This window comes from Phoenix dactylifera, chromosome 12 (assembly GCF_051530095.1).
Source record: "Phoenix dactylifera cultivar Ajwa chromosome 12, Ajwa_hap1_PhDact_Kaust_v1.1, whole genome shotgun sequence".
Taxonomy (NCBI): Eukaryota; Viridiplantae; Streptophyta; class Magnoliopsida; order Arecales; family Arecaceae; genus Phoenix; species Phoenix dactylifera.
Window position 1 is genome coordinate 4,535,001 of NC_143201.1, and position 13,440 is coordinate 4,548,440.

General features: G+C 41.5%; 2 protein-coding genes across 2 annotated transcripts in view; one reads left to right on the plus strand and one right to left on the minus strand.

Annotated features, from left to right (window-relative positions):
- The window catches only part of LOC103716928 (U-box domain-containing protein 16-like), a 1,392-nt gene extending 335 nt beyond the window's left edge, over positions 1-1,057 (plus strand). Inside the window, exon 1 of the mRNA XM_008805132.4 lies at positions 1-1,057. This exon is cut by the window's left edge and continues 335 nt beyond it. Coding sequence (XP_008803354.4) covers positions 1-886 — 886 coding nt within the window. The 3' untranslated portion in view covers positions 887-1,057.
- A 2,640-nt stretch (positions 1,058-3,697) lies between these two features.
- On the minus strand, positions 3,698-7,351 carry LOC103716939 (uncharacterized). Its single transcript, XM_008805144.6, has 2 exons — positions 6,702-7,351; positions 3,698-5,684 (listed from the first exon to the last, which is right to left on the minus strand). Exons 1-2 carry the CDS (start codon positions 7,203-7,205, stop codon positions 5,298-5,300), a joined length of 891 nt encoding a protein of 296 aa, XP_008803366.3. The 5' UTR covers positions 7,206-7,351; the 3' UTR covers positions 3,698-5,297.
- Between the last annotated feature and the right edge of the window lie 6,089 nt (positions 7,352-13,440).

Genomic DNA, 13,440 nt, shown 5'->3' on the forward strand with positions numbered 1-13,440 from the left:
GATCCGCTCCCTCCTCGCCGACGCCGGCGCCGTACCCATCCTCGCCGCCCGCCTCCTCCCCGGCGGCGGCGGCCACAACTCCCCGCCCTCCCAGGAGAACGCCGCCGCCGCGCTCCTCAACATCTCCATCTCCGCCGGCGAGGGACTCATGGCCACCCCTGGCCTCCTCGATGCCCTCGCCGCCGCCCTCCACCCCTCCTCCCCCACCTCCGCCGCCGCCGCCCAGCACGCCGCCGCCACCCTCTACAGCCTCCTCACCGTCGACGCCTACCGCCCCATCATCGGATCCAAGCGCCCTCTCGTCGCCTCCCTCATCGCCCTCCTCCACGTCCCCAACCCCCCCAACCGCTTCATCAAGGACGCCCTCAAAGCCCTCTTCGGCGTCGCCCTATACCCCCTCAACCGCCCGGCAATGGTCGATCTTGGCGTCGTCCCGGCCCTCTTCTCCCTCGTCGTCAATGACGGCCGGACCGGCGTCGTGGAGGACGCCACGGCGGTGATCGCCCAGGTGGCGGGATGCTACGAGAGCGTCGACGCCTTCCGGAACGTGGCCGGAGTTCGGGTTCTGGTGGATCTGGTGGACGCCGGCAGGGGGGCGAGCGGAAGAGCGAGCGAGAACGCGGCGGCGGCGCTGCTGAACCTGGTGATGAGCGGTGGGGAGGAGGCGGCCGCGGACGTGCGGGAGATCGAGGTGGCGGAAACCGCCCTCAGGGAGCTCGCCGGCGGCGGCGCGAGCGCGAGGGCCAAGAGCAAGGCCGAGTCGCTGCTTAAGGCTTTAGACGGCGGACGCGGGGGCCGACTGCAACGGTTCGCCGATTTCAAGACGAATTCGCCACCTTCGTCGCAGCTTTCCACTTTGTCCGCCGCTACTACTGTCAGTAATTAGATTAGGGGTTGTTTTGAGACTTTTAGACAGTGGTGGTTAATTAATTTTCTTTCTTCTGGGGGTGTTTAGAGACTTAGACCCTGCTAATCTTGCACCTGATGGAGAAATGTCTGTACATAGATATATTTTTTGAAATGATATACAGAATAGACTTTAATGCTTAATTTATCACTTTGGGTGTGTCACATTTGGATTGATAGACATGCTTAGCTACATTTCATGGAAGAGGTTTGAGCATTTAGTTGTTGATATGGAAGATGGTAAGTTCGAAAACAGCAATTCAGATTTCTCGAGACATCGGCTGATATTCTGGAAGGATTACGTTGAAATTTGTATAGCTTGGAATTTATTAAATTATAAAGGCTGAGATGAAATCTTTGATTTTTGTGGCTTGAACCCTTCCTCTATCTTGTGCAGTGAGCTAATTAGATTCTTCTGCCATCTCTTAGCTTGTGTCATAGGAAGCAAATCGAATTATTGTACTTTTTCGATTTATTATTATAAAGGAAGACAAAAATGAATGGTGGATGATTTCATTCACCAGCCATTATCTGCTTGGCTTAATATAAGATGCCTTTGTGGTCCTTCTTAGTTGTAAAAGAACATTCTTGTTTTCCCATGGCAGTCCATAGTTTAATTGTTCAAGTTTTCTTTAGACAGCCATAGATTCTTGCAATAATATATGGGCATGAGTTAGATAGACCCAACAGTCACTGAATGCAATAAAAAGTAAAATGGCAGTGCTATCAAAAGAACTAATGGTGTTCTTAATACCATATGGTCTAGTGTAGCCAAGGTTTAGTGGATCCCTGCAGAACATGAATTGCAGATTGTGTGGATGATAGGCAACTATCCGAGGACAGCAAAAGATTTCTCTGGATCCAGAATGTTCATTAAGAGTTAAGAGGATTCATGCTAGATTGGATGCATCATGGTTCCAATGTAGGAACTATGGAGTCCAAGGATGTTAAAGAAAGGTAAATGAGCTTCATGAATTAAGAGAGGAAACTCCTTGACACCTTTGTGATTCCTTATATGCTTTCTAACTTGAATAAAGAATGAGAAGACTGCAGATGTTCAGAAGCTTGGCATAATAGAAGCAGGAGTTATGGAGGAGAGAGCCAGAGAGGAACTTGTGGAATAGAAATCTTAGGGAGCATGAGCTTGACAGTCCTGAACAATAGGGCAGAAAGGCAACTCAAATTGATGTTTTGCAAAGAGAGTATGGAGTGACTCGTCACTTTCATCGTCAAGGCAGTGATTTGTCATATGAACTCATGGAGGGTTGAGGTGGCAATCTAGAGCAGTGGATTCAGGTATTTTTCCCCTTTCTTTTAGGGAAGTCGATCCTTTTCGCTCTAATTTTCAAATATCATTTTATTAGCTTGAAATGGTCCTGTCAAAGCTTGTTCCAATTCTTTGACAATCTATATAAATTAATGAGGCTGAAACTGCCTGCAAGCTAATTAACAAGAATTCCTGCAGTATTCTGAATCTAGTGTCTTATGTTCTTTTTTTTCTTGATGTAATTGGAGAAGAAATCCCTCCCCTTAATTTATTAATAAAGAATAAGTAATACAAAAGTTATGAGAAGAACAAGGCAACATAGCCTCAATGGTTACATAGTTAGATTTGTCTTCAATTTTCAGGAGCGGGTCAATTTTCTTCGATAGAGTAAGATATTCCGCTTACCTCGTCCTATTCTCATGGTGCCGGCAGTGCCATATGATCATATCAATACATATTTTATGCAATTAGACTTTATATGCAATGAAAACTACATATGCAAGATGTGTAAAAAAACTATATATGCAAAATGTGCAAGAAAACTATATCTGCAAGATGTGCAAGCCTCTTCTGATCCACTCCAGTTGATATTAACTATGTAGTTGCATTTCTATAATAAGTCAAGTTGCATTGAGGTCAGTATAGCTCTTTGGCATCCAAAAGTTAATATTATATAGAAACTAAATCTAAAACTTAAATCGAGTTCAATTCAGCAGGTCAAGTAGGATTATTGTCATTTTCAGTTGTGGTTGGTAAGATGTAGGAGTAATCCGACTCAATTCTTGCCTTATTAAAAGAGGATCAGACAGCTAAAACTGCTTTGAATAAAGGCATGGATAGTTGTTGAATATTGAAAACTACAATCATCATTTGATTTGCTACATGCCTATGTATTTCTACTGATATACGATTAATTATGTTGCGAGACCACACCCATGGCACGAAATCATCAAAAAACTTGGTTAAGAAGTCCTACCTTATGCATTCATCTCCTCATATTAGATACTCTTTTCCTGAAAACTGTTTCACACTTTCCAGCCTAAGATATGTAGAAACACACCTGGGCTTGCATGGTTAAAATGCATACTAGATTCAGGTTAACACTCTTATAGAAGCATCTTGCACCTCTTGAAGGAAACCTTCCTCCGACCGCTTCCAATTTTCAAGAATCAACTAAAATCACTCCAATCAGGAGCTTTGCAATCAGCAGCTGAGTGTTGGAAATGATTTCGGTACGCTTCAAATCCATCTATTCTTTCTTCGACTCTGCTTGAGCCCTCATCATTGCTGCTTCCTCATGGCACCCATTCTTACTTGCTCCACCCTCAATGTCACCTCACCTAATAGCCAATGTATGTTCATCAAATCTCAATTTTCTCCTTCTTCCCTCTCCCTCCTCTTCTACCTTTTTTATTTTCATTCAGAGGAATCATATAATTCTGTGTTGTAATGCACTTCTTTGTGAATCTCATTCAGTTCCTCCTTGCTCTAGTTTCTGCACACTCACCCTGACAAATAGAGGAGAAGCTTATTAGGAGTTCTATATAACTTTTAAAGAAAACAAAAAAAGTTAACAAAATTTTACTTCCTTAGCATTGCAAAATGCAAATACTGATCGGTTAGCCTATATTCATTCATAGTTTTTAATTTTTCTCTATAGCCTTAAATTTTTCTCTTTATGAGTAATTTTTATTCATAATTGGTTCAAGTCTTGGTTAGATCAGGTATGCTTCTGATAGCAAGACCCAGACTTTAAACTATTTGTGTGGATAACTTTGGATCCAAACCTGACCTAACTTTGTGGGTCTAGGTCAGAGCTCAAGTCAGAGGTGGGTTCCGATTGACAAACCTAGTACTCTAATGATGTCTCCTTTTAGATTTTCATTAATTAAATCAGTTTTCTTCAGAAATTTTATGAAATCTATATCCAACCCAATCAGATGTTTGGTTAAAATTGGAGAACCATGCCTAGTGTATAGATCTTAACCTCAATTACAAATCAAGTACAACTTAGGTTAGGTTTGGATTGGATTTTGGTCTAGCACCCATTTGAAACCTAATCCCTCCAACCTTTTCACCATCATGCATGATGCATCTTTCTTTCTTTAAGTTTTTTCCATATTACAAAAGATGAACAACAATTGTATTTGCGTGTCCACCCAAGACTGAAATATTTTCCTTCAGACCTCCATTGTTGGGCATGAAAACAACTGCAGGCAGAATGACAACTAAAATTTATGTTTTGTCTAGGGACAATCAAGTGAACTGATTTTTCTATGGTAAACTTATAGAAGGTTAAGGTGGGAATTCATAGCAGTGGACTGAGTTTTTTTATTTTAAATTTTTTTATAAAGAAAATGGAGGGGAGTAGTTGAAATTATCCTTTTTTTTTTGCTCTGATTTTTCATATATCATTGCAAGTCTTATGAGAAGTTGAGATGATCCTGTCAAAACCTCCTTGGTTTGAGTTCTTTCACAAGATAGTAAATTAGTAGGGCCACAACAGCCTGCAGTCCAACAATGAATCCCAAAGCTTATGAAATTTGTGTATTATAACATAAGTACAAAAGTTTGCAATTGGAGTTTGCAGTTGAGACTACTATATCTTCAAGATATGCCAAGTCTCTTTAGCTGCAATCCAGTCTAGTTGACATTGAGATATAATTTCTGTGATTAGTCAAGTTGGATTAAAGTCAAATATGCATTTGTTCAAGATCCAAACTCAATATTATATAGAAACCAAATCTAGGATGTAGACACAATTCAATCCCATAGGTCAAGCGAACAGGATTTTTTCTCTCCTCTCTTTTAAAAAGTTGTGGTTGGTTAAATTCAAGAGTGATCCGACTTATTTCTTGCCTTAACAACAGAGGATCGGACAGTGGAAGTTTCTTTGCACAGAGAGAAATGGATAGTTTTCTTTGTTACTTGCTTCCATATTCCTACTTGATAGTTGATGCACATATTATTATATTGTGAAATCAGAGCCATCCCTGAGTAATGTAGCTAATTTCTTAAAGTTGTTTGTAACATTTCAGCATCAGCTTAGTAGATGATTTGAACAGATACTATAGTTTCAGGAACATTACTATAGAAGAATCCAAACACCTCTATATGAGAACTTTCATTTACCCCTCCCAATTCTCAAAGACGAATCAACATTATCATCTTTCCCAACCAGGAGCTTTGCAATCTGCAACTGAGTGTTGGCAATGATCTCAGTTTGCTTCAAGTCCATCTCTCCTTTCTTTGCCTCTGCTTGGGCCCTCATTCTCTCTACCTCCCTCATAGCTTCCATTCTCCCTTGCTCTACCCTCAATGCCACTTCAGCTAGCCATTGTATGCTCTCCATCACCTTCCAGCTTTCTTTCTCTTCCCTCTCCCTCATCCTCCTCTTCTTCCTATCATTTATTTTTTGTTTTCCATCACAAGGATCATATGGTTGCATGTTGCAATGCTCCTTGTGAATCTCATTGACATGTTCCTTGCCTTTGGTTTCTTCACATTCAGCCTAGCACACATAAGAGGAGATATTATATTGGACCATGCACCAATGATTAGGAGATCTCTCTCTAAACAAAATTAGAAAAATCCTACTTTCTGAGCATTGCAAAATGCAAATGCTAAATGGGTAGTGCATCTTTTTATTATAATTGGTTATCATCTTCGCAAGAAAATGCTTGCGAGATCAGCTGATGCAATGATGATGAAAAAGATATGCAATGTTTAAATTACATTTTCGATTTCCGAAACTTGTTTCTATAGGATTCACAATAAAAAATCAGCTCATTGGATAGGCAGGAGAACAGGTCATTCTAGGCTTCTTATGTGTGAGCCAGCTTTCAATTGCAATTAACAAGGTGATTCTTTAATATGTTTTGCCATTGGTTTGAAGGCAATAAAATTTAACCCTACATATCTACTTTTCTAGTTCTCTCAAAAAAGCATACTTACCCCCATGTTGTCCCCTTTTTTTACATTTTAATGGCTTGCTGTAGCCAAAAATTGGGCAGATTGAAGATCCAATTGCCGTATTGGAGTTGCAGGCAGCTTAAAACGGCACTGAATGGTTTTAATTTGTGAAGTTTCATTCTCGCAATTATGTTGGTAGAGATACATGTAATACTTTTAATTTTTTTACTAAAATAATTTGATATATGTAATACTTCTAATTATGTGGGTAGAGATCCAATTGCTCCTTTGTTGTTGATTCACTCCCTCTCTTTGCAGCTAGAATTTTAGCTAAAGCTGCAATGATGCTAAACTTCTTATCATTACAATATTTGATTTGATTTTGCTGAATCCATGAGACAATATCTGTGCTTGGGTTTTGTCTTGATCAGAATCAAACCTTTGTAATCAATATATTATATTATTATGGCAATTAATGGCCATGAGAGAACTTTTTGACACAACCGAAGATACATAAAATGTGTGCACTCTCAAGCTAAATTAATGAACCGAATCAAATATGTAGTTAATCATACCATCTTATTATTATCATCGTCGTCATCATCATGTTACGCACCTGCTTTTCCACCGCTGCCACGTTAGGCTCCGGCGAGTGCGACGACGGAGTGGATCTCCCCGGTGGCCGGTCGACCAAGACCAAAGCCGTGGTCGGAGACCGGCACCGGACCAGACCATCGAGCCGAGCAAAGAGCGGCCACCTGGACCTGCCCCCGGCGGCCGACTCGGACCGGTACCGCTTCTTCATGGACTCCACCTTGTTCTTGCACTGGGTCGGCGTCTTGGCCGGCCGGGCCGAACCGGATTGGGCCGCGACGACTCGGGCCACGTCCTCCCAATCCTGGCCCTTGAGCTTGGCCCGGTTCCGGAGCACCCATTTGGCCTCGTACACGTCCAAGAGGCTCGCCACCGCCCCCTCGCTCCACTCGTCCCTCTTCGACCGGTCGGAACCCGGTCCAACCACCCTCGCATGCTCCTCCTCCTCCTTCGAATCATCAACACCAACGGCAGCAAGAGACGGATTATTAGCATTGTTGTCAACCTGTTGCAAGTTTCCTTCCATCTCTTTCTATTCTATAATTCTACTTCTCTTTCATGGCTTGAGCTTTGGGAACTTGAGAGAAGAGAAGAGGAGGTTTGTGAAATGGTGGAGGCAATGGGGAGGATTTTAAGGCAGGAAAGGAGGGAGTGGGACGTGGAAGGGTGTGATCATGGGTATCAGGCATTACTTTTGCGTGTAAAATATTGGGTTAGTTTTGAGTGGGTTGGTTTTGTGGGTGGGAGGGGGGGTTTTCGGCCGTTAGCGTGGAAATGAGGCCACTCTGCCGACCTCCACCAGCTTTAGAACTGAAGGGTCCATCACGTGGTGTTGTCACCCACTGAGGTCAGAATGAATGGTTAGACCAAACGGCTATTATAAAATGCGGCAGCCTCGCACTCAAAAGTATTCTTGCAGCATTTGTTATGCTTCCAATGGTTATAATGTATTGGATTATTATATTATTTAGTATATGTACTTTGAGAGTATATATGGAGGGTATGTTTGCAAAAAGACAGTATATTTATGTTCTTCGAGACTATGTCGAGTGGGCCATGAGAACAATAGCACTGCGCATTTATTCAAATAGTGTGTGGGTCTCGAAGTAGACATGATGTGCATTCAACCAGGGCATCAATCATAATAAAAGGATTGGATGAATATATCTCAGCAACCAAAAGCTTAGGTCCCTACAGTGGTCATAACTGAAGGTGCAATTAGACTTATTCATATGGATCCACGAACCTCTGCAGTGCACTGTTTGCACCGCTAAATATCATGCAGCAGTTCGCTACCATCAAGAGATGGATGCATGCCATGTATGATATATAAGATTATCTTGTTTGATGGCCATCAATCTTCTAATAGTGGCTATCAAATGCTGTACAACACTTTGCGGTGCAAATTGCGTACTGCAGAAACTTCATGCTCTATTTATATGGAAGCTACAAGAATATGCTGACCCATCATATAAATATATAACAATGCAATGTTTATTCTTGGTCATTAGAATGCGCAGTAGAGCCTCACCTCTTGGATGGATTTGAGAGGGAGAGCGAGAGCTTAGTCGCTGGATGTTGATCATGCACATCTGCTGCATCTCATTGTATGATGATGTTTGAATTGCAACCCAATCGGGATGACTAACTATTTGAGCAGAAAGGTGGTCACTTGGACCACCCAAATCTATCAAAAGAATATATAGTAGAAAAGGAGGACTAACAAGCCCAACTAGTCTATACAATAGGCAATATTCTCAGCCCAACAAACTGCATCAGCCCAGACAGCCTAACCAGCCCAAACAGTACAATATAGTCCCATCCCTACTAGCTTTTCTAATTCACATTCAAAAAGCCATAGTGGAGTCCCAACCATGGTGTTGTCCCTTCCACCCACCTCTCATCCTCTTCCCCAGTCTCAACTCCACTGTACCAGGATGGTCCATCGAGCTCTAACCCTTCAAGGGAAATCTTTGCAGGGCAGGGGTTCTATCTTCCGTACAAAAAAAGATTTACTTTTTTTTTTAGAAATTTACCATCAGATCATGCAATAGCCATTTCAAGTTCGAACAAAATTATTTTGAGTATTTTGAGACCTATGCTGGGCTCGATCCAACGATCAGCGCCATGAAAGAAGACCAACCATTCTTTCACTACCAACCGGAACCCTCATGCACCTTCTTTGCACTATAAATTTTTATCGTGATATTTTGAACAATAATTCACTCTTCTCAAGGTATTTGGAATTGTTCTTCCTTTTGATGAGTTTGGGATCTAACCTAACATTGATTTGTGACAATGATTTTGTGGACTAAGCTACATGTTTTACGCTGCTGCATGGAGGGGACTTCTTGCAGATAATTTTGTCATTTATAGAATGTCACCAGCAACTTGAGTTCAATGCCAAAACAGATTATTTTTAGCTGCCGATAACATAATTATTTCCTAGTCCTATCACGAAGAATTGAACCCTCGATGTTTCAATCTGCTTCTGGATTCTAGATGACCATTTTTGTCTCGTTTAATCACCAAATCTATTAGGGTCCAACTAGACTATGTTGTTCAAATGGTTTACGCCAAGTAGGTAAGACTAGCTTTCAATAAAACAAGTGGCATAGAGTAATCTGGGAAGTTGAAAGATCTTGCTTAGGGGTAACGCCAAGGTACATCTACGTGATTATAATAATGATTTTGGCGAGTAAGAAGAGATTAGGAAAATCAAAATCTAGTGAGACTAAGGTTGGTGTACATGAAATAGGTTCGGGCCATTTATTTTTTTATCTTTATTTTTGCCTTTGCTTTTTATCTTTCTTTACGTATAGTGATATGGGTTTTTTTTGTTTTTTTCTTTCTTCCCCCTCTCTGTATAATGATATATATAGTTTTGGTAACTTGAATGAGTAGGCAAAGATAGTGTCACGCCCCAAACCTATCACTCGGGTCGACCACGTGACACGGCCACATAATCCCTAAAGTAGAACCCTAGAGATCATATAAGGCCTAGAAGGTACAAAATTCACAAAAATGCCAAAATCAAAGATTAATGTAATTAAACCAAACCAACCAAAATGTACTGAATGATTACATAAATTCAAATGTCCATAAGCAAAAGATAAATTAATTTCTATCTATCTAGCAGTCAGACTCCATGCTGATCTCATTTTCGTCCCACCCGATGGACTCTACAAATCCAGTGCCTCTGAAAAAGAAAGTAAGAGTAGTATGAGCTTTTCCAATCCAGTAAGAATCCCAACAGCCACACACAGTAATAATAATAAAATGATCAAAACATCAAAATAATACCATTTCATCATTTCAAAGGCTCAACAAACAGCAAATATATGTAACCATTTCATACACATAAATCCTTTTTCACATTATGTGATCAATTCCCGTATTACTCTGATTTCCAAGTTTTCAAACTTTTCACTTCTGGCTTTGGACTAACCAAGTTCATGACCCAGTTCAAGACTGCACAAATCCCACGCATAAGCTCGTGGCAGCTATCCCACGCGTAAGCCCGTGGAGGCTATCCTACGCATAAGCTCGTAGAGGCTATCCCACGCGTAAGCCCGTGGAGGCTATCCTACGCAAAAGCTCGTAGAGGCTATCTCATGACAAGGTTAGTCCAATCCATTTTACATGTCTAGTTTTACATGTTTAATCACATTTCAATCACGTCACATATTTTCATAATTTCTCAAAAAATATGTTATTCCTTCCCAATTTAATTATTTCAATATTTCCATAGCAATCAAAATGCACACCTCATAGTGTCATACAAGCTCAAAAATTAATAGCAACATACTGATAAAATATATCCAACGATAAATCCAATATATGCATAAATAAAAGTGCTCAGATGTAGAGATTCTTACAGGAATTGTAGACTGACACAAATACGGATCCGAATCACAACCTACGCGCTGGGGTGCTGAGTCCCCTGATCAAAATCTCCTGGCACCGCCGACTCTTCCTCTACAACATCAATTATAAATCACAACTAAATTATTTAATATTTAAATATTCTAAACCATAATTCACATCTACTATGGGGTCCATCACTAGGTCTCCAAACATCTCAATCCCTCCAAATCTAGTGCAGTCAGGGTGGCCCGACTCCCACCCTTGTACCACCGGCCTATGTCGTTGCCAGCCATGGCCGCTGCCACGCCGGCGACGATGGCCGGTCCCGGTGAAGAGACCAAAAGAAAGGGATGATCCCTCTCTCTTCATGGTTGGGAATACATCTCCCTTCCTCAAATCTTTTTGATCCAAGGGCAACAGCCATAGTGGCTGTGCCCTCTCCTTCCCCAACCCGACAACACCACTGGCCGAACCATCGCCGGCCGCCACTGTTGCAGTCGCTGGCGATGGGGGCCGGCCAAGAGAGGGAGGGAAGAAGAAGTTTCTTCTCCTTCTTCTTCTTCTTCTTCCCCCAAAAAACCGACATAGGGTCTCTTTCCTCCCTTCCCCCTCCTCCAACATCAACCGAAGATCCACTGGCAGTGGCTCGGCCCCCACCCGACGGCAACCCCAGTGGCCCCCGACCGCTGCCGCCGTCGCCACCGGTGACCAGCCGACGCGAGAGAGAGAGAGAAGAAGGAGGTGGAACTGTGCGGGACGCCCTCGGTCCACCATCTCCATCCCCACTAAAACCCTAGAAACCCAACTCCGAACCTCCCATACCCCGACCAACCCCACCGCCATGGACCTTGGCCAATCCCGGCGGCCGGCGGTGGCCAAAATCCATGAGGGAGAGGCCGAAACAGGGGTACCCTATTTCGGACTCTTCTCCAACGTTTTTTTTTTTTTGGGCGAAAACCCAATCCAAAGAAGCCCTAAATCTAGCAAATGACATGCAAGGTGAGGAGACACACTTACCTCGGTCCGGCGGGGTGTTCCGACGATCTTTTTGACGAGAAATCGGAGGAGGAACCGCGAGTAAACCGGATTAAAACCCTCGGATCCCAAGCTTTTTTTGTGGGGGTTTTCACCGAAGAGAAAAGAGGCTTGGAGCTTCCCCCGCGATCGGCCGGATCTCGGCGCCCTCTTCGGTGTTTGGTCCCCTCCGGCGATCAACCCTAGCGCCGCCGCCCCCCTTCACCCTTCTTCTTCCACGATCGTGCCTAGGGCACGATCGTAATAAGGGGGATGGGCCCGATCTTTTCGGGCCGGCCCGTCCGCCCTTTCCTTTTTTTTTTTGGGTTTTTATAGATAGCAAGAAGGAAAACATTAGGAATCGAACAAAGAACAGAGAACATCACGAGTTTCGAGTATACAACTGCCACATAGCATCCTTCCGCAAAACTAGAGAAAATTTAGAAATTTGCTGCAACAACCCAAAATTTCATCCAAAAAACTAGTTAGAAGATATTATTTAGGTTCCTTCTTTTTATATAAATATTCAAGATTTAGTCTATGTATAGCCGATGTAGGACTAAACATATACTGGCACTTCTCCTCGTATACTTCTCTCACTTAAACCTCATCATCCTCGTCGGGCTAAGAGTTCAAATCTATGCAATTTCATTCATCAATATCACAAATCCAGTTACAAACATTACAATCAGTTCATGATCAGCCTCAATGTGCTCGTGCCACAGTATTTTCTAGTCCATATGAGTCATGGGTCGGATCTAATCTAATATCATTTGCAACAATCCAAGACCCCGCTCAATAATATTACCCGAAAGATATTATTGAGTTCCTTATCCCTATATAAATATCCAACATCTACCAAGTGTATAACTAATGCGGAACTAAATACACACTCGCACGGCTCTTTACAGCAGCAGTATAAAATTGTCAATCTGCTGCTGAATTTGCTTCCATGTACACATTCTTTGCAGAGAAATAATCTAGGGAAGAACATACAAATAATCCCCATTTTAATGATATTGGCAACTAGATATGTGCAATCCATGTTTAAGAAAAAAATAAATTAGTAAAAAAAGGGTTCAAGGGATTGGAAGAAAGAGAGGCGAAGCACATGGACTAGATAAAGTGTTTTGATGTTTTATTTTTTTTTAAAATTGTAAACAGAGTCTAATAGGATGGGAACATGGATGAGAGGTGTGTAGAAATTTTATTTATTTATTATTTAAATAGAGTCCAACTGATTTAGGATATTTAGGAAAAATCATGTAGATGAGAGATAGAGGCGTAGAATAAATAGTGATGCTCACGCACTTATGGATTATATATGCGACTTTTTTCGTAGATATTTTGTAAAGAGAGAAACTAAGAACATATATTACTTTTCAAAAATTTAAAAGACAATCTAATATGCCTCTTTTATTTAATAATATAGTATTAATATAGGTTTGGCTCTATCCTTGTTGACCTTCAGTTGCATATAATTTCATTTATATCCATCCGGTTCCTTTCCTGGGGTTCAGTTGTAGCTTTCTATGCCATTAATTCATAATGTTGGATTACTTGTTGGGTAAATATTCAAAAAGATGGATGACTAAGTTTTGAAAACTTAACCAATTATTGTTTAAATATGTTTAGAATTAAGAAAGAGAAAAATTGGACTAAGATTTAGATTGCAATCCCTATTTTAGATTTGACTTTCCTCCTTATCCATAAGCCATGCAACTATTCATAGTTCCAAGATACAATGAATCCTTCATAAATAATTGCACTCCTATGTGGATGTGCAAAGGAAGTGAAAACAAAGTGCCCAATCGATTTCGTGAAGAAAAAAGAAAAGTAAATTTTGAGAAAAAATAACTTTTTTTGTTAAAGAGAAGAAT